Source organism: Delphinus delphis, chromosome 2 (assembly GCF_949987515.2).
Source record: "Delphinus delphis chromosome 2, mDelDel1.2, whole genome shotgun sequence".
Classification (NCBI taxonomy): domain Eukaryota; kingdom Metazoa; phylum Chordata; class Mammalia; order Artiodactyla; family Delphinidae; genus Delphinus; species Delphinus delphis.
This window is the reverse complement of record NC_082684.1, coordinates 12,616,551-12,640,911: the sequence shown is the minus strand read 5'-3', so window position 1 is coordinate 12,640,911 and position 24,361 is coordinate 12,616,551. Positions and strand designations below refer to the sequence as shown.

The 24,361-nt window shown below is 35.5% G+C and overlaps 1 protein-coding gene across 2 annotated transcripts in view; it reads left to right on the top strand.

Annotated features, from left to right (window-relative positions):
• Nucleotides 1-21,274, top strand: part of CPSF2 (cleavage and polyadenylation specific factor 2) — a 29,579-nt gene extending 8,305 nt beyond the window's left edge. For both annotated transcript variants that reach the window (XM_060004020.1, XM_060004019.1), the window contains exons 4-16: nucleotides 1,086-1,245; nucleotides 1,325-1,430; nucleotides 2,442-2,571; nucleotides 4,507-4,622; nucleotides 5,756-5,943; nucleotides 6,630-6,920; nucleotides 13,550-13,650; nucleotides 13,982-14,182; nucleotides 16,040-16,192; nucleotides 16,917-17,142; nucleotides 18,263-18,562; nucleotides 19,782-19,916; nucleotides 20,314-21,274. In XM_060004020.1, coding sequence (XP_059860003.1) covers nucleotides 1,086-1,245; nucleotides 1,325-1,430; nucleotides 2,442-2,571; nucleotides 4,507-4,622; nucleotides 5,756-5,943; nucleotides 6,630-6,920; nucleotides 13,550-13,650; nucleotides 13,982-14,182; nucleotides 16,040-16,192; nucleotides 16,917-17,142; nucleotides 18,263-18,562; nucleotides 19,782-19,916; nucleotides 20,314-20,406 — 2,200 coding nt within the window. In that variant the 3' untranslated portion in view covers nucleotides 20,407-21,274. The remainder of the gene's footprint in view (nucleotides 1-1,085; nucleotides 1,246-1,324; nucleotides 1,431-2,441; nucleotides 2,572-4,506; nucleotides 4,623-5,755; nucleotides 5,944-6,629; nucleotides 6,921-13,549; nucleotides 13,651-13,981; nucleotides 14,183-16,039; nucleotides 16,193-16,916; nucleotides 17,143-18,262; nucleotides 18,563-19,781; nucleotides 19,917-20,313) is intronic.
• The last annotated feature ends 3,087 nt before the right edge of the window (nucleotides 21,275-24,361 follow it).

Genomic DNA, 24,361 nt, shown 5'->3' with positions numbered 1-24,361 from the left:
AAGTTGCTGTTAATATTTCCACACTTTTAGTAAATCAACTTCTCTTTTTTACACTGTTATACCATTTTGATGTTACACAGTATTTGCTTTTTTGCTCTAATTTAGTTGATAGTAAAATATTTAGTTTTACTTATGCTGAAGAGCCAAATACTGACTGTTTTTATTTGTGTAGTTTTGATTGACTCAAGCTGTGTTTATTGAAATTGAAATTCAGTGTTAATTGAACAATTAAGTTAATTGTTACTTGGTCGATGGAACTCAGTAGAAATTTTTGCACCCTAATTTTAGAAAAAGAGTAAGATTAAGTTTATAAGAATTTGAAGAGAGGAAAAACCTTCCTTGTAAAAGTTCTTCAGTCAGATCACATTAGCTTATTTTCTATTATCTTTTGATGCAATTCCTGTTATCTTTTGATTCAATTTGAGAACTGATACTTAGAATAAAGACCGTGAGATACAAAAGGATACTAATCCATCAAAGAAAAATTTAGTTACGTTAGCAGTATTGTACTAATTATGGAAGGAACCAGGACTTAAACATTTAAAACACTTAGAACTTGTAACAAAAAATTTTTTTCTTATTTTTTTGTTGATGAGAACATATTATTCATTGACTAATTGAAGTTTTACTATCATGAATATACTGTCAGTCACCATGCTAAAAAGCTGAGACAAAAATCCATAATAAATATGTGGCCTCTTCAATATCCTTTCCTTAACAATTTCTTAAATTCTAAGCTGAGTTCTTGAACTTAAATTAATAGTATACAAGATAGCCACTTGAAATCAGCTTATGTGTGGTGTCTACTGTTTCCCTTTCTTTTTCCTTTTTTTAAAAAAATGTGTCTAGACACTATATATTTATGTGCAACTTATACCATAGTTTTGATCTCTATGTAGGACAGGGGTAGTAATAATTGAAATTCATAGGTAACATAATTTTAGCTCTTAGTTTTTTTCTTTTACCCCAGCATAGTCTTCGATTCAGAGTACTGAGAGGAATCAGAACTGGCAAATTAATTTTGAGTATCCTGCCTTTACCCTTGGGAACAAGACTGAGAAACAGTCATTTTGATTGTGTTCTAGGCATGTTCACCAGATTGATGCAGTACTGTTGTCTCACCCCGATCCTCTCCATCTTGGCGCCCTTCCGTATGCTGTCGGAAAGTTGGGTCTGAACTGCGCTATCTATGCAACCATTCCTGTTTATAAAATGGGGCAGATGTTCATGTATGATCTTTATCAGGTAAGTTAAGCAATTAAAAAATTTTTTTAACACTCCTGCAGTGAGCATTTTTAACCTTTTATTTGTGTTGTTCTTTTAGTCCCGACACAATACAGAAGATTTTACACTCTTTACACTAGATGATGTGGATGCAGCCTTTGATAAAATACAGCAGTTAAAATTCTCTCAGATTGTGAATTTGAAAGGTAAAACCTGTTTCCAGTAGCAAATAATTGGACTAATGGGGTTTAAACTACTGAAAAGTACAAGGGGAATTTGTCATAAAAATTATAGGCACTATTGTCTGAGGAATAAAAAATTAGCATTTTTTCATAGGGAACTATGAAATTCCCCAAAGTCATTTGAATTTTAAAATATTCCAGACTATATTCTAACAAAATGTAACAGCTCAAGCCTTTTCACATTTAATTTGGGAAACACTTATTTAGTGTTTACTGTATATAGTGCACAAAGGTAAATGTGGCCAGATTCTCTCCCTAAGAGCTCATAGTTAGGTTGAGGACAGTAGATCAGATGTAGGTTGAGTAGCTCAGATGACTAAATGTAGTGATTGAAGTCAATGAAGTGCTATGGCAGCACAGAGTAGAACATGCCTGAATTCTAGAATTGAACATTAAAAGAAAATTGTCATTTAATTAGGTCAGGAAGTCATATATTAAGTATACATTTTTCATCTATAGAGAGAATTATATTAAAACATTCTCATAAATTTGAACCCATAAATATGAAAAAATGGCACAAAATGGACTCTGAAGATTAGCCAGGAAGTAACAATGGTCTTAACAGTTTTGCTTGTACTTGTTTTCTGTACGATAATTCTTTACCATAGTGAGATAAGAATTGTCAGTTTAGAGGTTAGCGAAGATGGAAACACTTGATAATTATGTGCACAATAGAAATATTAAAATATATTAGTTCATGCTAAGTTATTAATTAGTAATGGCAATCTCTAGCCTTCTATTTATCAGCACAAATAAATCTGCAAGAATATATAATAAAATGACAAGAGGGCCTGCCTAAAGGTATGGGGTAGCTGGGGGACAGGCGGGTGAGACTTGCATTTCACTGTATGCCTTTTTACTTTTGAATTTTGTATCATTGCATATGTTACCTATTTAAAAATAGCTAAAAATAAGTAACCTTTCTTTAGGGTTGTAAAAAGAAATCTGAGTACTGTCGTTATCTTGTTGACGTAGGTAAAGGACATGGCTTGTCTATCACACCTCTGCCAGCTGGTCATATGATAGGTGGAACAATATGGAAGATAGTCAAAGATGGAGAAGAAGAAATTGTTTATGCAGTTGACTTCAACCACAAGAGGGAGATGTAGGTATATCAAGACAAAAGCTAATGGAAATGAATTCGTATTATTTCATTCTTTGGAGGGAAAATTAGAAACAAAGTTATTTTTTTAACTAGAAATCTAGAGCAATTTAAAAACATCAAACAGTGAATGTTTTCAGAGTTATTTGCATTGTAAGGGAAAAAGTTTGATATGAGATAAAAGACATTGTTTTGAAATTTACATGCAAATATCCACTTATAAAACAGATTTCTCTCTGGAGATGTTGCAAAGGAGATTAATTTTTGTACAACAAATTATATTTTATATGTTCTTGACCTATTTAGAGGAACTTTGCAGGTGGGTTTTTTTTGTTTTTTCTGTTTTTGATAGTCATTAATACCATCTAATATAACTATATTTAAAGTCAGACTCCCTTTAAAAGGGGACACAGTAGTTTAATTTTAAAACTTCATTTTGTACTTATAGCATTTCTATAAAATTGTTTTGGCTTCTTTTGTAATTTCTGTACATCAAGTACATAGCTATTCTATATTAGATTACAGTATCCTCAAGATCTTTTGTATCTTATTAAGAAATATTTAAGACGAATAAGTTGAATTTTAGGCTCTTGTAATCACAGGTTAATGAGGAAAGATGGGTATTTGAGTAAATGGTATTCAAACATTTTGGGAAAAAACTTGGTTTGTGTTTTTTTTTTTACCACATAATGAAATAAATTTCAGTTGGTTTAGAATTAAATAGAAAATGAAACAGTATTGGTGAGTCTGATCTCTTGATTTGGAAGAGAGTTTGTAAGCAGAGAGGCAGTGGACCAAGTTGCAAAGGAAGACTGCTAGATTTGATTACATACAGGTTTAAAATGTCTGAAACAAACTAAATTAAAGACCTATAAACGAGGGAAAATATTTACATCAAGTTGAGCAAAGACTTATATAAGACCAGGTATTAATCAATCAAAAAGATACCAGTTGCAAAATGGACAAAAGTTATAAAGTCAAAAAAGAGAAAATTTAAATGATAATGATTTTTTAAATTAAATACTGTTAAAATTGTTTTTAAATGGTAGTATTCTTCTGGGAAATATTTAGTGAGTTGGTCATTCTTTCTGGCTGAACCTTTCTGGAAAAGGGAGAGCTTTCTGAAAAAGGGCAAACCTTTCTGGAAAGCCATTTAGCAATATCATATATTCTAATAAATACATTTCTAGGAATGTGTCCTAAAGAAACAACTAGAAATGCAATTGAAGGTTTTTGCAAAAGTTTTCTTTGACAGATTATTTATAATGGCAAAAAAAAAAAGTAACCTAAATATCAATAAAGGGAAATGACCAAATAAAAACTGTACAAACACAACAGAAAGCTTTTATAATTGTTAAAAATCAGATTTAGAAAATGATTTTAATGTCATGGGAGAAAAGTAGGATATAGAACTGAGTATATAATCATATACATGGGATATCACCTTTGTAAAACACATATACCTATATACGCATAGAAAAATTTATGTACTTAGAAGATATACCCCAAAATATTATATCGATTATCTTTTTTTTTTTTTTTTTGCGGTACGGGGGCCTCACACTGTTGTGGCCTCTCCCGTTGCGGAGCACAGGCTCCGGATGCGCAGGTTCAGCGGCCATGGCTCACGGGCCTAGCTGCTTCGCGGCATGTGGGATCTTCCTGGACCGGGGCATGAACCCATGTCCCCTGCATCGGCAGGCGGACTCTCAACCACTGTGCCACCAGGGAAGCCCTCGATTATCTTTTGAGTGATGGTACTCTGGAAGAGCTTAATTTTCCTTTTTTGAATTTACCAGATTTTCTTATCAAGGAACATGTATACTTTTATAGTTAGAAAAGGAAAAAACCTTATAAAAGAAGTTATTTTTTAGGTAAGAAAAGCTATTGTTTATTTGAAATGATATAAAGTATTCCTCTTCTTCAACTTTGTTATAGCCACTTAAATGGATGTTCCCTGGAAATGCTAAGCAGACCCTCTCTACTTATCACAGATTCATTTAATGCTACGTATGTGCAGCCGAGGAGAAAACAAAGAGACGAGCAACTTCTGAGTATGTATTGCATACTGTCCTTTGTACAGAGCTGTGGAAGTACATGGTAGTATGAATTACTGTTTATTCTGTTCTGTTAGACATTTTTCTTGTCATATGAGATTGGCTAACTCTAGTATTTTTGAAAAAATATTATGTGACCATATCAGTATTTTTACAAAAAGATGCTTTAATTGGTTTGAATTTAACTTCTGTGGGATAGGTATAAAGATTGGTTTCTTCCTGCCATTCAGCACATAGCTAGCTCTCACTGGTATATGTCTAGGGAACATCAAAATATATAAAGATCTCGTATAAATCTACTAGAAAAACATTTACACTCGAAAAGAAAAATGAACAAAGGAGGTAAATGAGGGTGCAAATAGTCTGCTGATTTTGGTGTTTGGGTGTTTTATGCTCTAATCTAGTAGTCTTGATTCTAAAGAGATGTATCTCGGCCATCCCTGGTTGCTTCTGCTTTGGCTTGAGCCCTATTACCTTACATTCTTTTTTTGTAAGCTGCATGGGAATTCAACAGGGAAAATTGGATTCCACTTTCAACATGTTTGATACCACTGCCTTCATTTTTCTACTTAAAAAGTATGACTTATATACTGTGTTACTCTAACTTTTAAGAAGTTTTCAATTCTTGGTATTTTTTTGTTGTTTGTTTGTTTTTGCTAGAGTTTGATTTGACTAAATATTTCCAAGCAGACTTTCATCTAGAAAGTCTTTTATTGGAAGAGGGAATATTATTTATCTTTTATTCTACAGGCATACATACATACAAAACATGTATGTATTAATCTAAACTATAAATGTGTGTGTATAAATTTGGGAATTATGTTTTATAATGAAGTTCATTGAGGTAGGCAGGTAAGACCAGAGTGAGCTGGAAACCCAAGGCTGATTGCATTTGCCCTATTCACCCAATTTTCCCAGTATACTATACAAATGTCATTTTCTATGTATACTGTGGGGGAAAGGGTTGTAAACCACCGATTTATAATTTTTCAATGGAAAAAAAAATTGAGAGTTAATGGCATTCTTATAAATTATAGTCTTCATAGTAAAAACATGGAGATAAAGTTATCTTTAATTTTATAGCAAAGTATTGTTATGTTCTATAAGGATTTTACATTCTTGTTTTCCAGCAAATGTCCTGGAAACACTTCGAGGTGATGGAAATGTGTTAATAGCAGTGGACACTGCTGGCAGGGTTTTGGAACTTGCTCAACTCCTTGATCAAATTTGGAGAACTAAAGATGCAGGATTGGGTGTTTACTCATTGGCACTCCTAAATAATGTCAGTTATAATGTGGTGGAGTTTTCTAAGTCCCAGGTTTGTTTTCATGTTATCATTTGTAATAAAGATGTTTGCTGCAGAGATTGGGCTTATGGAAAACAATGTGTTAATTGCCCTTTGGATTTTCTTTTTCTCTTGGGGTTGATGATAATAATGTTGGTAATGATGATGATGATGATAAAAACTAAAAATCAACCACTTACTGTTCTGTACAGTTTGTGTATTATTTTCATTTAATCCTTATATATCCTATGAAGTAGGTTCTGTTTTTGTCCCCATTTTACAGACTGGGCAACTTGGTTCTCTAATGCTTAGTATCACAATCTGTAAAATGACGGCAAAAGTAGAACCTACTTCATAGGATATAATTGTTAGAATCTGTTTTTCTCTTCCTTTTGGATAAGCTCTTTCTCTTGAAGTAGCAATGTCTGGGGTAAGATATTCATTTAGAACTTATATACCGCCTTCTGAATAAGATTTAAGGTGACTTATAACTGAAACATAATGCAAAATGAGATTTCTAGGGATGAATTTCTGGGAAGATCTGATGGGGAATAGAAACAGACAATAAGCTGCTTATTAACATGGTACAAATATAAGCAGCCATTGGTGGAAAAAAGACTTTAAGCAAGATGGAATTTGAACTCCTTGACTATTGTAGGATACATTGAGGTTTTAATACAGTATTTTCTAATTATTGTCACCTTTTCCCCCCATATTAGGTAGAATGGATGAGTGATAAATTGATGAGATGTTTTGAAGACAAAAGAAATAATCCATTTCAGTTTCGTCATCTCTCTCTATGTCATGGTCTTTCTGACTTGGCTCGAGTACCTAGCCCTAAAGTGGTACTTGCCAGCCAGCCCGACCTAGAATGTGGATTTTCAAGGGATCTCTTTATTCAGTGGTGCCAGGACCCTAAAAACTCGATCATTCTAACTTACAGAACTACTCCTGGGACTTTAGCACGTTTCCTAATTGATAATCCTTCTGAAAAAATTACAGAAATAGAGGTAAGTGCTTGTATCTGAACTTTATTTTTTTTCTTTTTTGGCCGCACTGTGTGGCGTGTGAAATCTTAGTTCCCTGACCAGGGATTGAACCCATGCCCCTTGCGGTGGAAGCACGGAGTCTTAACCACTGGACTGCCATGGAAGTCCATGAACCTTATCTTAAAATTGTTTGGGGGGTACATTATACAAGATGTTTATAACAGTGACCCAAAATAAAACTTGAAGTTGTTTCAGGATTTTTATCTGACTAACAGTAGAGAAGCTTTAATAGCACATATTTCAGAGCTCCTTAATTGGAAACTCGCAGTATTGAACCCTTCCGTGGTACCCTCTGGAACCATACCCAGAGAGTATGCATATATGCTGTATTCGTATTTGCTCTTTGAAAAATTCCTTTCACATCCTTCCTGTAATTGAAATCTGGCTATTTCCTAATGATTTCTTTTTCCTGTAGCCTTCTCTTTCATGTTTCGTGTACTTTGGGCGGGGTAGGTATCCTTGTTCTGTGTTGCAGCTTTCAAGCCATTTCTCTTCCCTCTGTAGTTCATGCTGTCAGACTTGAAAATACACTGACCCCTCCTTGTTTCAGACACTGATCTCTTGGTCATTCTCTGTTGTTCATCGGTGACTTTAGACCCTGGTTCACAGTCATCCAGTCCACTCATACTCAGGACTCTATTCTTGATGACTTTAGCATCCATATGTATGATTTATCCAGTTTTTGGCCCTCTCAGTTCCTTGACACCTTATTTCTTAATGATCTGTTCCTCCACTCCACCTCAGCCATCCCTTCCCATGATCACGCTGTCCACTCCCATGGTCATACCTTTAACCTTGTTATGATCTCCAGATCTCTCCCTCAAGCATCCCACTCTGGTCTCATAGCTGACTTTCTCTAGTACTCTCATGCCAACAATTCTTTGGTCCCATTGGGACTTTCAATTCATGAACCTCACCACTTCTGCTAATCATCATTGTTCCATCTTCTGGCTGTGTTGGGTCTTCATTGCTGCGCACAGGCTTTCTCTAGTTGCGGTGAGCGGGGGCTGCTCTTCGTTGCGGTGAGTGGGCTTCTCATTGCGGTGGCTTCTCTCTTGCGGGGCACAGGCTCTAGGCGCGCGGACTTCAGCAGTTGTGGCGCATGGGCTCAGTAGTTGTGGCTCGCGGGCTCTAGAGCGCAGGCTTGGTAGTTGTGGCGCATGGGCATAGTTGCTCTGCGGCATGTGGGATCCTCCCAGACCAGGGCTCGAACCCGTGTCCCCTGCATTGGCAGGCGGACTCCCAGCCACTGCACCACCGGGGAAGCCCCATATGTCTAGGGTTCTTTGCCCTTTCACCTTGTTAGGGGTATTTCTTCTGTAGTTATTCTTTTTCTCTCCATTATCTATCACCTTTTCCCTCTACTTGGTGACATCCAAAATAATTTTTACTATTCCTCCTCTACTCCCAAACTTGTTCTTCTCTGAGTCTTCCTCATGTCATGGACTAGCAGTGCTTTCCACATATTTATTCAAGCCCCAAATACAGAAATTTTAAAAATGTTCATTGAAGTGTAATATATACTGAAAAGTTTGCATGTTGTAAGTGTACAGCGTGATGAATTTTCCCAAATTGAACACACCTGTCTAGCTTATACCCAGATCAAGAAACAGACTATTACCAGTACCCCAGATACCCCCTTTCTGATCCTCCCTATCCTTCCAAGGGTAACCACTATCCAGGCTTCTAATGCACAGATTATTAAAATTTATTTTCAGTTCCTTACTTTTCTCTCACTACCCATATCTAATCCAGGAGCAAGTCCTATTGACTCAACCTCCAGATATATCCTAAATCCGCCTACTTTTCTCCATCTCCACTCCCAATCATCCTAGCCCTGCTAAGTGGTGTTGCCTGGACTGTGCAGTGGTTTTCTAATTGGTTTCACTGTTTTTACTTTTATACTCCCTTAATCCTTTCTTCTCATAGCGGCCAAAGACATATCTTTCCCTTTCACTCTGTCTCTGTCTCTCATTTTATTGTGGTAAAGCCACATAACATTAAATTTACCATCTGAACCATTTTTAAGGGTCCAGCACAGCAGTGTTAGCTATATGAACATTGGTGTACAATAGATCTCTAGAACTTTTCATCTTGCAAAAAGTTCTGTACCCATTGAACAACTCCCAAAGGCATCTTTTAAAAATTCATCATTTCATGTCATTCCCTTGCTTAAACCCTCAGGTGGCTTCCTTCTACTCTTTGAATAAAATTCACACTCCTTACCTGGGCTTTCGAGATCCCACTGATCTGATCTCCACCCACTTTTCTGACCATATCTCATTCCACTGTCTTTATGCTCAACACTGCTTCACTGCATCAGGGTCTCCTGCCTCTGATGTTCTTCCCAGCTTTGCACTTGGTCACTCCTTGTCATTCAAGTCTCAGTTTAAAGGTCACCTCCTCAGGTAGGGCTTCTCTGACTACCAGCCTACTACTCAGTTAGTTGCCAACCCATCACATTACTTTATTTTTCCTAGCTCCCATTACTATCTGATATTTTCCTTTGTTTGTTGTCTTCCTTTTCCTACTACCAACTAGAATACAAGTTCCATGAGAAAGGGATCTTGTTTTTTTATATCCCTAGCACCCAGAACAGTGCTTGGTACATTGAAGGTCCTCAATAAATGTGTTGGTTGAATTCATGAATGACCAAATAGGTGAATAGGCAATAAACCAGATTTCTTATCATGTTAGATAAGAGTTTACTATGTATGGTATTTTTTCATCTACATTTATCATTCTCTAGAGTCAAATCTTACTCATTTAAGAAGATAAGAAACAGTAAATGAATAAGGATTAATGAATTGGAGTAAATTTGATTAGGAAAAAGGAATAACTTGGAGGTAATACAGTGAAGGACTAGGGAGAAAAACATCTTAGGGTTGACTATTCTAGAAATCTGTTTTTGAATATAGTCATTAACTTTAGATACCTTAAATGAAAAATAAGATGGAGAGTAAAATTTATTATAGCAACAGGCATAAACTAAATCCTGAGGTAAATGTTCTGTCAAAGTTTATTTGTGGTTAAGATAGAGATCTATGTAAATTGCTGAGAGTGTGTACTACAGGAAAATAATGACGCTTTTCTAAATTGAACTTATTTCCAAGTAAGCAAATGTGGGATGCCAGGTGTAACATGTAAATCACTCTTCCATCCTATATAGTAGAAACACTTGATTTTGGTTTAATTTTTTTTGTTGCTTTTTATTTTAAAATAATTTCAGTGTTAACAGAAAAGTTATAAAAAATAGTATGCCCAGATTTCCCAGTTGTCAACATTTTACTGGATTTGCCTTATGACTTCTTTTTATACATATAGACACAATATTAGATATTTTTTTGAAAGTAAGCTGCAGGTATTCCATCATTACCTCTAAACACAGCAGTGTGTATTACCTAGAAACAAGGACTCTCCTGCAAAACTGTTGTATAATACATCCATTGAAATAAGGAAATAAGCACCGATATGATACTACCATTTCATCCACTGACTCCACTTGACTTTTGGTGAATGCTCCAACAATGTCCTTTATAATTATCCTTTCCTTTTTTTTTTTTGCGGTACGCGGGCCTCTCACTGTTGTGGCCCCTCCCGTTGCGGAGCACAGACTCCGGACGCTCAGGCTCAGCAGCCATGGCTCACGGGCCTAGCCGCTCCGCAGCATGTGGCGGATCTTCCCAGACTGGGCCACGAACCCGTGTCCCCTGCATCGGCAAGTGGACTCTCAAGCACTGCGCCACCAGGGAAGCCCAACCCTTTCCTTTTTTGTTCGGAATCCCATCCAGGATTACACATTGCATTTAGTTGTCATGACTTGACATTTTTGAAGCATATATGTTCTAGATTTCTTTTTCTTTTTACATACAAATATCTATATGATTTTTTTTAAAAAAGAAATGGGGCCAAATTATCCACATATTTTTGAACAGTGAAAGTAGATACAGATTTACTGTATTTAATACTTGGTATTAATAAATTTTCAAATGTTTTTGAATAAGTGAATGAATTCTTTTTAATAATTCTTTAATAATACATTATGTATATGTACTTTGATTATTTAATCCAGTGGTTCCCAAAAGTATGGTGTAAGGACCCCTGGGGACTACCTGAGATGCTTTCATGGAGTCCACAGACTGTTTTTCATGATAATATTAAGATGTTATTTGCCTTTTACTGTGTCTACATTTATATTGACGAGTGAAAGCAATGGTGGGTAAAGTGCTGGTGCCTTAGCATAAATCAGGGCAGTGGCACCAAACTGTATTAATCACTGCATTTTTCATTACCACACACTTGTAGTTCAAAAAAGTCAGTTTCACTTAAGAATGTCCTTGATGAAGCAGTAAAAGTTACTAACTTCATTAAATCCTTTTAGTAAAAAGGTTTTTTTAAATAATCCGAGTGCCAAGATGGGAAATATACAAAAGCACTCATGTTGCGTACTGAAGTATGATGTTTGTCCTGAAGAACACCACTTGTGTAATTGTTTGAGTTGTTGAGTTAAACTAGCCGCTTTTTTTTCCCTGAAACACTGGTTTTACTTGAAGTAATGACATAGTTATTCAGACTTGGCTATTTGGCAAATATTTTCCCAAAAATAAATAATTGCGCTTGTGGATCTAAGGAAAACAATTGACAGCATTTCTTGCCTCAATCTGATAAAATTGAAACTTTCAAGTGAAAATTAGAATTTTGGAAAACTTACGCCCGTCACTGTGAGACTGACAACTTAAAAGACTTTTCTGATGAGATTGGTGGTGATATTTGCAAATGTGATTTTTAAAAATATTGTCAATATTTGTAAGATCTGTGTAACTTAGTGAACTAGTATTTTCCAAATAACTACTGCATGAAGTTGCAAAATAATGTACAAATAAAAGATGCAGTCAAAGTGTAAGATAAATCAGTAAATTTTAGTAACAGGGTATAAAAGTTATCGGTATGGTTACAGATTCCACATTACAACTAACCTTTAAGAAACTACCACTTTCTGAGTTTTAATGTAATATGAAAGAAGAATATTCATGAAAAGGCTATTTAAAAATTTTTTCCAACTATTCATCTGTGTGAGGCTGGATTTTCTTCATATACTTTAACCAAAACAATATATTGCAAGAGATTGAATGCAGAAGCAGATGTGAGACTCCAGCTGTCTTCTATTGAGCTAGATATTAAAGAGACTTGCAGAAATGTAAAATAATGCCATACATCTTACTAATTTTTTTTGCTTTGGAAACTATAATTATCTTTTGTAAAAAATGATGTTAATGTTAACATGTAATGAATGGTTTTATTACTTTTTAATGAACAGATAAATATTTTTTAAATCTCTCAGTTTTAATTTCTGATATGGTCAATATTAATAAATATAACACACAAAACCCAAAAATTATTTGAGGTTCTCAGAATTTTTTTTTTTGGCTGTGTTGGGTCTTCGTTTCTGTGCGAGGGCTTTCTGTAGTTGCGGCAAGCGGGGGCCACTCTTCATGGGGGTGCACGCCTCTCACTATCGCGGCCTCTCTTGTTGCGGAGCACAGACTCCAGACGCGCAGGCTCGGTAGTTGTGGCTCACGGGCCTAGTTGCTCCACGGCATGTGGGATCTTCCCAGACCAGGGCTCGAACCCGTGTCCCCTGCATTGGCAAGCAGATTCTCAACCACTGCGCCACCAGGGAAGCCCTCAGTAATTTTTAAGAGTCTAAAAGAGATCAAAAAGTTTGGGAACTACTCATTTAATCATTCCATGTTGATGGATTTTAAAGTTATGTCCAGTTTTTTACTATTACAAACATTGCTGCCATGTACTTTTTTCTTCATGTTTGTGTGATCATTTCAGTAGGATAAATTCCTAGCAGTAGAAATGCTGTGTTAAACGACAAGCACATTTTTAGTTTTAGATGTTGACAAACTGCCTTCTAACATAGTTGCACTAATTTTCCCAGAGCAGATGAAAGTACCCTTTCTCCATTAGTAATTAGCATTGCCAATTCCATAAATTAAAAGATGGTATTACATTTAAATTATTTTCAAAAATCATTAGTAAAGTTATATATCTTTTTTTGGCTATTAGTTATTTTTCTTATTTTATAAATTGCTTGTATATCACTTTGTCCTTTTTTGATCTTTTTCTTAACTGATTTGGAAGAGCTCTTAGGACAGAGTGGCTTCTGATAGTCAAATAGTGCTGCAAATAATTTTCTCAGTTTCTTTAAATTTCATGAGATTTAAAATGTCAGAATATTTTTTTCCCTGTCACCATATTTATTCACGTTTTCTTGTGGGTTTTATGTCATGTGTAGGTCTCACCTACACCAAATTATAAAAATACTTCTCTGTATTTTCTTTGCCTGATTGGTGATTTTAAGCCAGTTTGATTTAAATTAAACCCATCCTGGAAATGTGACAGCTCAGTTTTAGTCCTAATCTAAATAGGATCTGTAATTGCACATAATGGAAACTTAAATAATTTCAGAGGAAAATTTAATTTAAAGATGCTGAATCAATTTAGAGATGTGATGTATCTCACACCCCACTGCCTTAACCCCCTAATATTGATATTTCCTTTCATCTGCTATTTTTCTGTAGTTGAGGAAACGTGTGAAACTTGAAGGGAAAGAACTTGAAGAATACTTGGAAAAAGAGAAACTAAAGAAAGAAGCTGCTAAAAAACTTGAACAGTCAAAAGAGTAAGTTGTTTTCAGACAGATTAGAAGTTTATCTAAGTAATTTGATAACTTATTTCTGGACAAAAACGTTTAATTGAAAATATTTAAATTTTCTTTTGACTTTATTACTTTTATTACATCCTTCCAGTGGTGCTAGAATACTAAATCCTTTCAGTGCTAACGTTAATTTGCTAACTGGCTGTTAATGCTCTATGTCACGAAATATCAATCCAGTAATATTATCATTATCATTGAATTAATAGTGAATGTTAATTCATTAATAATTTTATAAATATTAATTAAAAGTCTTTTGGGGACTTTATGACCTTTATCTTTTCCCAAACTCCCTTAGGGCAGACATAGATTCCAGTGATGAGAGTGACGTTGAGGAAGATATTGACCAGCCATCAGCTCATAAGACTAAGCATGACCTGATGATGAAAGGTGAAGGTAGTCGCAAAGGAAGTTTCTTCAAACAGGCTAAAAAGTCTTATCCTATGTTTCCTGCCCCAGAAGAAAGAATTAAATGGGATGAATATGGAGAAATTATCAAGTATGTGAGCAAAACAAGTTTTTCTTTCTTACAGATTGGAGGTAGTAACTGTATTGTCATTCTAGCTCAAAGAATTTGGTCTTTCTGGTCATCATGTACTTAGTTTCTGAGTATCTCAGCTTGTAGTTTGAAATATAAAAATAGAAAGGTTGAGGAACATATAGAGAGTTAATAATAAAGGAAAACTGGTAGTTTTATTACTTAGGTATGTGAAATGTTTAAAATGATGATCAGGACTCTTTCATGCCCTCCCCACTTAAAAAGAGGTAAGGGATGTGCATTGGAGAAAAACATGATAGGAAGAACTTTTGACGGCTAAGGTTATGTTAAGTTTGGGAAATGGGTTATGTCTCAAGTAGTGTTGCACACATGTTTTAGTTACAAGAAGAATAGGAGATAGTGTGAGTGGAACCATAGAAAATCTACCAAATCTATACCCACTATTAGAAAAACAACTGAAATCACACATTCTAATCACAGGTTTGAAAACACTACTATCCTGAATAAAGATCAGTAAATGTCAACTGCCTTTTAGCATAATGCACGCTGTCTTTCACAATTTGGTTTCTCCCTACTTTTCTATTATATTTCTCTATATTTCTCTTACAGCAGTGTGTGTTCTCCACTCTGGTGGTTCCAGCCTTCTCTCAGTTTCCCCCTGCTCAGCTTTTTCATGTCATGCCTTTACCCATGTTCTTCCTTCAGCTTGGTTCTACCTTCCCATCCCAAGCTTTCAGGCTGCTGAATCTGGCCTCACAAACCACTGGAAAACTTTCCTGTCTCTCCCTTGCCACCGCAACACAGTTAGTTCCCTCTCTTTTACTTTCTTTGTAAATATCTTGAGCCTATGGTCTTAGGTCATCCTTGAATTTAATTAGGAAAATTCTACTGTTTACTTGGCCCTCTAAAATAGTAGGGAGAAAAACTAACGATCTAAACCGTATTGGTGAGTTTGCTTACCATTTCACTTAATTAATGGCCAATCTGTTTATCATATGGACAGTGCTCTTTAGCTTCAATTTTCTTATCTGAAATATGGGGGTAAGAATACAACGAGGTTATGCTTTTGAAGGCACTTAGCATAGAACCTGACTCATAGTAAACGCACTTTAAGTGGTTGCTACTACAGTTGTTACGTGGATTACAGTTGGAGATGTTGGGCTCCTGCAGCAATCTAGATGTTGGGTGACAGAGGCCTGGATTCTCAGGAGTGTGAGGGGATTTGGGGGTAGGGCATGATAAATAAAGAGATTAGAGAGAACATTAAAAAAAGTTTGCTTTTTAATTTTAATGTAGAACTCTCTCTGATATTGGAAAATAGTTGTGCTAGTAGTTTGTTGAAATAAAGATGAAGGCTCTTGAGGGAGCTAATGATTTTGTATCTCAGGTTTCTCTGTAATGTGCAAAAATGGAGAGTCATCTGCTTTCGTCGGGCAGGGAAGGAATAATGTGGGTGTCTTAAGGAAACCAAAGGAGATCTGAGATTTATAAGGACTGGAAATTGACAAGAGAAACCACAGAAATTGAGAAAAAGAATTACTGAAACAAATGCAGGGCCAGGTTGCAAGAATCCTTATGATAGCCACTAAGGTCTTCTAATGACGTGTGTAGGTAGGGCCTTTTCACTCACCCACAGGGTGTGTTTTAAAGTGTACTCCTTGATGGTCATGAAGAACGTAATACATGCAGTCATCTGATAATTGATGTTGTGAAGTTGCACTGACTTTGGATCAAATGTGTATTTGAATCTTGATATATGTGAGGAGTCTAAAAATTATGCCATCTACTAATTAGTTGTATGTATTAAATAATATTGGCTTGCTTGTTACTGCTTCTAATTAGAGACTTTTTATTTAGACCAGAGGATTTCTTAGTGCCAGAACTTCAAGCTACTGAAGAAGAAAAAAGCAAATTAGAGTCTGGCCTGACAAATGGAGATGAACCCATGGATCAGGATTTATCTGATGTTCCTACTAAGTGTATTTCTACAACAGAATCTATAGAAATAAAGTAAGTGCTCTTGTTGCATTTTGAGCATAGATTAGGAGGTAAAATTTCAAGCGCTTGAGTCACATAATTTACATTGTTTCAAAAGTGAGATTTCTGAATATCCTCTAGTAAGTCTGTGCTTTTAAAATGTAATTTTTTTCTTCTTGTGAAGTATGGTGTTTTTTTTCCCTTCATTAATGATATTTGAATGCCAAAATGAATTGGTGGTGAGGAGGGGGTTAAACTTTAAATTGTACATGTATGTGAAAAAACATTCTTTCTGGTCTTTCTAGTAAGTCTAGTAGCAGGTGAGCTTATATAATTCCAAGTTTAATTTTTCTAAACTCTTGTTTAATAAAATAAACTCCTTGACTCAAACATCTCTGCGAGTGCATTAACATCTTAAAAATACCACTGTGTCTTAAAAATAACCACTGTGCCTTAAAAATTGTGAACCTTTTTTTCTCTGTTTAGTGCAGTTAACACCAGTAAATGATCATTTTGGAATATAATTTTTAAAGTTATCAGAGAGCAAAGTGGCTTTTTGTCTAGTGGTATCATCTAGTATACATTCTTGGGTATGGCTAAGAGCTCAAAAATACATATTAACAATGTAACACGTGTATTCCTCAAATCCTCATTCTACATATTGATACATTTCTTTCCTGATGATAAAAGCCATTAAAAACCTAATTTTAGAATTAACTTACCAGAAAAGTAAGCTTGAATAATCATGTAATTACAGAGCCAGGGTTACTTACATAGACTATGAAGGACGCTCTGATGGGGATTCCATTAAAAAAATCATCAATCAGATGAAACCACGACAGTTGATCATTGTCCATGGACCACCAGAGGCCAGTCAGGATCTTGCAGAGTGCTGCCGTGGGTTTGGTGGGAAAGATATTAAAGTGTACATGCCAAAGCTACATGAAACAGTCGATGCCACTAGTGAAACTCATATCTACCAGGTAAGTATGCTGGCATTTGAGCCACATAGAAATAAGTACTTTTTGTTGCAGATTAGGACAGATAGATTAGGAATACAGTGGTGAGTGAAACAAATGTGGTCCCTTGTCCTAGCAGATTTTATAGTCTGTGGGGCTTGTAACAAGGAAATAGCATTTATCATACTGTTATACCTCTGATAGAGGAAGTACAGGATGCTATGAGTGTATAAAGAGGGAGATTGCAACCCAAATTTGGGAGGTTTAGAAACAGTTTCCCAGAGGAAGGGATAACTAGGCTGAATCCCGACAGCTATTTAGATGGGTTGTCAGGGTGGTATATAGAGTGGTAAAGAGAGGAAGAAAAAGTGTTCCAGGCAGAGGGAACAACATTTGTGAAAGTATAGAGGTGAGGGGAATGGGGAGTGTTTAGGAATTCAGAAGTTTTCTAAAAATTCACAGATGTTAAGGTTCTATTCCTAATTGAAAAAAATGGAGACAGGTATAGAAAACAGGAATGGCACAGAGGAAGGCTTGATTAACTCATACCTGGTAGTGGGAGATGGTATCAGGTAAGGCAAGAGTGGTGTCTATATTTGTTTGGAAAAAATGGATTGGAATTCACCAGGCAGCAGCGTCATTCTGGGCAGAACAAGAGGAAGCAGCGTTCCAGGAATATGGAGGTGTGAAACTGCGTGGTATATTGAGGAAACCCTAAGCCATTCAGTACTCCTGAAGTAGCATCAGGTCCTGGGGATGAGACTGATCAGTGGTTCTCCACCCCGGCTACACATCTGGAGAGCTTTGGGGGAGTCAAGGGGCTCAATGTTCTGGCCTTAGTCTCACCAGTTATATTAGAATCACTGGAGGTGGGACCCTGGCATTAATGTTAAAAAAAAAAAAAAAAATTCCCATGTGGTCCCAATGTACAGTTAAGGTTAAGAACCTTAAGAAAGTAGACAGGGGCCCTATGATTTTACAGGCCATTAGGTCATTACCAGTTACAGTGAAGATCAGATGAATGAAAGATTTTCAAATTTTAATACACAGTACTAGAGTTAGAAAATAATAATAGGTCATATTTAATTGTTAAGTTATACTCTTTGGGCATTGTTTCTCTCCCTCCCCTTTGCATCATATCTAGGTGAGATTAAAAGATTCACTTGTCAGCTCTCTTCAGTTTTGTAAGGCAAAAGATGCTGAATTAGCTTGGATAGATGGTGTCTTAGACATGAGAGTTTCCAAAGTGGACACAGGAGTTATTTTAGAAGAAGGAGAACTAAAGGATGACGGAGAAGACTCAGAAATGCAAGTGGATGCTCCTTCAGATTCTAGCGTTATAGCACAGCAGAAGGCCATGAAAAGTCTGTTTGGAGACGATGAGAAAGAAACAGGTGAAGAAAGTGAGATCATTCCTACTTTGGAACCCTTACCACCTCATGAGGTAAAAAGCATGTGCTGCTTCTCTCTCTCCTTTAATTTGTCATCCTTTGAATGTTTTTTTAAATGTTTTTAACCATTTAAAATATGTCATATATAGGCTCATTTTGGAGTTTAAAAAAAATTACTCAAGGTATGTCTCAGTGTGCGTGCGTATGTCCTCTATGGCTAGAGAATGATAACGATAGTAAGGAAACCTGTAGCAGATCTTCTTATAAGATACATAATTGTTTCATGATTTGTTTTTCAGTATGGATTTTTAAATATTAAGTTTGATGATTGTGAGGGTCATCTACCTGCTTCCAGTCAGGAGATTTATAATTTTCTAAGAATGTCATACTCTTGTACTCCATTTTTGTGTGTTATTGATTCAACTTAAACACTTTTGGTTTTGATGCAGTTAGAAATCATTTATTTCCTATAGGAATAGTTTTAGTCTAGTATTTTATTTACGTGTTCTCAAGAGATAGCTAGTTAACTGGCAGAGCTTCCAGGTAATTAACTTACAGCAATATTAAAACTATATTATGAGAGTCTGACACGACTGTCAAGTGATGTCTTTGGCCCTTCTATGCAATAAAGAATGGAGAGACGGCCTCTGTCATTGGATTCCCTTCAAGTACAACAAAATTGTGGGGACGAATTAGGAACTTTCTTCTCTCTGTGCTAAAGCTGGCGCACGTCAAAGCAACTTCAGAGCGTATGTCCTCTATGGCTAGAGAATATATTCAAAGCAGCGGCATTAGGTTGAACCACTTGCCTTTCTGATTCTAAAACCCACGCATTCACTGTGAGGGAGGAAGGAAAGTGGAAGTGGGATCAGGGGAGAATTATCCTCTGAACTGTATACAAAGGACTGGGATCTGGAAAATGAATTTTTTTGTTCAGTTCTGCCTACTCACACTCTAGTTGACCCCCTTAGGCAAGTGGGGGAGTGAAGAGCATAACATTATCAAACGGCGTTCTGTTATTGTGAGGTACGACTAATAAAACTGATTGTGAAACATTCAGGAAATGTGAAGGGCTTTGTAATGTAAAATAATGAGGTAGAATTCAGACTAACAACTTGGAATGTGATTTATAGTCTTGAAATGATCTGTCAAAGGAATTCAGGGGATAATAGGAAATATCTTAGAGATCATGTGTTATTTCACTTTATTCAGTACAACTGTGTGTCTGGTGTTTTATTTGAAGTTCTTCTTTCCCCTTTAACCTTATCTAAGGTTCCTGGACATCAGTCAGTTTTTATGAATGAACCAAGACTGTCGGACTTCAAACAAGTTCTTTTAAGGGAGGGGATCCAAGCTGAGTTCGTAGGAGGTGTACTCGTTTGCAACAATCAAGTAGCAGTCCGTAGAGTAAGTGTGTTTTTAAGAAGGGCTGAATTGAACAGATGCTCCTGATGTTTAGTTATTTTGAATTCTGTAATTCTTGATTGAATTAATTTTACACACTGGAAATCAGTAATTTATAGTGAAGACATCACATTTATAGTGATGACCTTGATGGCTTTTAAAAGTGACTCTCAAAGACGTGATATATAATTTTATTGTAAATTTTTATTATTTGACTCCTGTGACATTTATGTGTATGTAAAATTCATGACTTGAATATTATATCCATATTCTGTGAATCAGAGCAGTCCATTTCCTAATCAGTCATAGAGCAATCTAGTTAATATAGTTTGATTATTATGTCTGCATATTAATGGATAGAAAGTCTGCTAAATAACTTATTTTTTTACTTGGTTTCTAGACGGAAACTGGACGCATTGGATTAGAAGGCTGCCTTTGTCAAGATTTTTATAGGATAAGAGACCTTTTATATGAACAGTATGCCATTGTGTAAAGGACATGATGTCAAGAAGTATCTGTTTGACCTTTCTAAGAAAAAAGGATTCTTACTCTAAGCTTTTGCATTTTCGTTTTGTAACATACAAAAAGAATCTGCCAGAAAAATTGAACATGCATTAGATTTTTTAAAATGTAAATAGAAACCATATTGCTAATGCTGAAATGAGCATGCTACCTTTTGGCTTTCAGAGTGAGAGATCCTTACAAGTGTGCAGGCCCTGGAGTTGAAGGTGATTGGCTTCTTTTAGAGACCCCTTATTCTAGAAGGGCTTGTTACTTGAATAAAACAATGCAACTTAGCAAACCAGTTCATGGCCTTAGAGAAACATGTTTGCATGAATTCTTGCAAACTGTTTCTTACATTTCCTGGAATGAAAAATGAGAATTTATCTTAAAAAGATGCACTATAAGAAAAACCTGATGAAACAGTTTTTTGAGCCTATGTATTTAAATAACAAAAAAAACAGAGTGTGTGCTGTAATTCTTTTGAATTCCTGTATGCAGTTTTCTTCACAGGGAGCTTATCTACTCCATGCCTACGTTTCCCAGTAATTCACTCTACTGTGAGATGGTACACATTTGGTTCAGAAACCAGTTTTTATTTCTCCCATTTCCTTTTTTATCAAGATTTTGTTGTTGTTGTTGTTCAGCTTGAATTATAACACCATCATTTGAATATACATAATTCAGAAAAAACTCCTTGACGTGTTCTAGTCTTAAAGGTCCTGCATACATTTTAAACACATCTTAACTATCAGCTAGGTTACTGTACTGGAGACTGTTTTGTGCTTTGCTTTTAGGGAAACAAATGTTGAACCTCATATTTTTATAAGGTAGCAGTATAATTAAAGGATGTAAAGGTCTTCATCTCTTAGGCTTGCTTTCTCCTAAGGTTGCCCAAGCAGTGGTTGGATTTTATACACATTACTACAGAAATAATACTGAAGTTGAATAAGGCCATCCATTCTATGTTCATCTCTTTCTTGGGGCTAGCATCCCTGATACAGTATAAACCACTTGTGTTTAAGAGTAAAAACAGTATATGCAGTTCTCATTGAACTTAAAAATGAAAGTCATGTCACCCTATTGTAATCTGTGGGTGCTTTTTTAGAATGTAGCTTAATCACGACAGACCTTGATGTTTATTTCTTATTTAAACCCTACTCTTTACACTTAAGCATTTTTAGAAGGGTCAGATTTCTTGTTTAACTTATATGGAACTATGTATAATACAACCCAGTGATATCAGACAAGAATTAATATTTCACTCTATTTCAAATGCTTAGAAAGCTTTTATTGTGAGTTAAATTGCTAATGCAAAGTTTACAGCCTTCTGGTACTGAAAACCAGACACACAAAACAAGTTACAGACGATGAAGATAAAGAGTATGTTTTCTTTGCAGAGCTTTGGAAAAAAAAATCACTTAAACTCTTACTACTGAATAGAGTAAGCCTAGAATCCTATTTATATTCCGGAGAAAGAAAGTCTGCATTTGTTTCATGGCTTAAAGCATCTGGTTATACATATTACATTGCAATAGTGATATTGAAAAATTGTCTCTTGCCTAGCGTTTTTATTGTCCTATGCACAGGAATTAAATTTTAAAGTACTGCTTGAAGATGGCTGTGCTAACTAATGTCAATGCAGGAGCAATATTTTTACCTGTTTCTAGATGACAGTATTACTAAAATTTCTAAAATGAAGGCATTTGTTTAGTCTCAGTTACTTAAGAAAAATATAAATTTTAAAAAGGACTCTGAGGTAAATCATGAACTCAGAGGCACTTTCAGATCGTCATTGTGCAGAGGCAAAATAAATACAATGGACCATCAGCTGATAGCTATAATTTGGTTAAAAAGAAATTTTGTTGTAATATTTGTGGCAGTGGGATTATAAATGTCAAGTATCATTGCAAACTTTCTATATTTTCATGAACCAGTAGGTGGCCTGAAACAGAAATGAGAAAATCAGTTTTCTAAGGAGGGCCTTTGCCTTTTTAAAAAAATTTGAGATACGATTCACATACTTTTAAAGTTCACTCTTTTAAAGTTACATTTATTATTATTTTTTAGTATATTTACAGAGTTGTGCAACCATTACCACCATCTAATTCCAGAATACTTCATCGCCCCGAAAAGAAACTCCGTACCCGTTAGCAGTCACTCCCCATTCTCGCTTCTCCTCAGCCCCAGGCAAGCATTAATCTATCTTCTGTCTCTATGAATTTACCTATTCTGGACAGTTCATAAAAATGGAATCATACAGTATGTGGCCTTTTGTGTCTGACTTCTTTCACTTAGCGTAACTTTTAAGATTCATCGATGCTGTAGCATGTATCAGTATTCTTTTATGGCTGAATAATATTCCATATGGACATACTGCATTTTGTTTATCCACTCATCAGTTGAGAGACATTTGGTTTGTTTCCACTTTTTGGCTATTATGAATAATGCTGTTATGAACATTTGTGTACAGGTTTTTTGTATGGGCATATGTTTTCGATTTGGGGAGGCATATACGTTAAGAGTAGAATTGCTGGGTCATATGGTAACTCTGTGTAACCTTTTGGGAAATTGCCAGACTGTTTTCCAAGGTGACTGCACCATTTTACATTCCTATGTCCTCGGCAACACTGGTTACTCACCATCTTTTTTATTTTAGCTGTTTTAGTGTGTGTGAAGAGGTATCTTATTGTGGTTTCGATTTGCATTTCTCTAATGACTAATGATTTTGAGCTTCTTTTCTGTACTCATTGGCTGTTTGTATATTTTCTTCGGACAAATGTCTGTTCAGATCCTTTGCCTATTTTTAAATTGGGTCATTTATCTTTTTATTGTTGAGTTAAAGAGTTTTTTATACACTCTGGATACTAAATCCTTATCATATGTATGATTTGCAAATATTTTTTCCCATTCTGTTTGTTTTTTCACTACCTTGATAGTGTCCTTTGAAACACAATAGTTTTTAATTTTGATGACGTCTTAATTTATCTGTTTCATTCTCTGGTCCCTTGTGCTATTGGTGTCATATCTTAGAAACCCATTGCTTTTTTTTCCCTGAGAGCTTTATGGTTTAATATAGTTCTTACATTTAAGTCTTTGATCCATTTTGAGTTAACTTTTATGTATGATGTGAGGTAGGGGTCTGATTTCATTCTTTTGCATTTAGATATCCAGTAGCCCAGCATCATTTGTTGAAAAGACTATTTCCTCATCAAATTTTCTTGCCACCTTTGTTGAAAATCAGTTGCCCATGAGTATATGGCTTTGTTCTTGGATTCTCAATTCTATCTCACGGATGTATCCATCTATCCTTATGCCAGTATTGTTTTTAATACTGTAACTATGTATTAAATTTTGAAATTGGCAAGTGTACATCCTCCACCTTTTTTCTCTTTCAAGGTTGTTTAGGCTGTTCTGGTTCCCTAACATTTTCATATGAATTTTAGAATCAGTTTATCAATTTCTGTAAAAAGGCCACTCACTTTTAATAGGAAAAAAAAAAGTACTTGAAATTTAGAGCTTAAAATCTTAGAATGTTATGGCTGAGAGGGACTATAGAATTCATCTAGTTCAACACGCTTATTTTAGTATTGAATGAATGGGCCTATGGGAGGTAAGGGGTTTGCTTGAGTCAGATAGCTGGTCAGAGACAGAGTTGGAATTGGAACCTAGCCTTCATAGAGTCCGTTCATTTTATATTAAATGAATGAATCTAGAATCCTTATAGAATCCATTGATTCAATACTAAAATAAGTATGTTGAACTACATGAGTTCTGCAGTTCCTCTCAGGCATAACATTCTGAGATTTTAAGCTGTAAATTTCAACTACTTTTTTCCTTGCACTGATGTGCTGCTTCGCTTCCTTAGTTATATTCACTTTGCTTAGGGGGAATATGTTCAGTTTATCTGCTCTAAGAACAGCATCTGGCAGCTGTTACTTAGGACA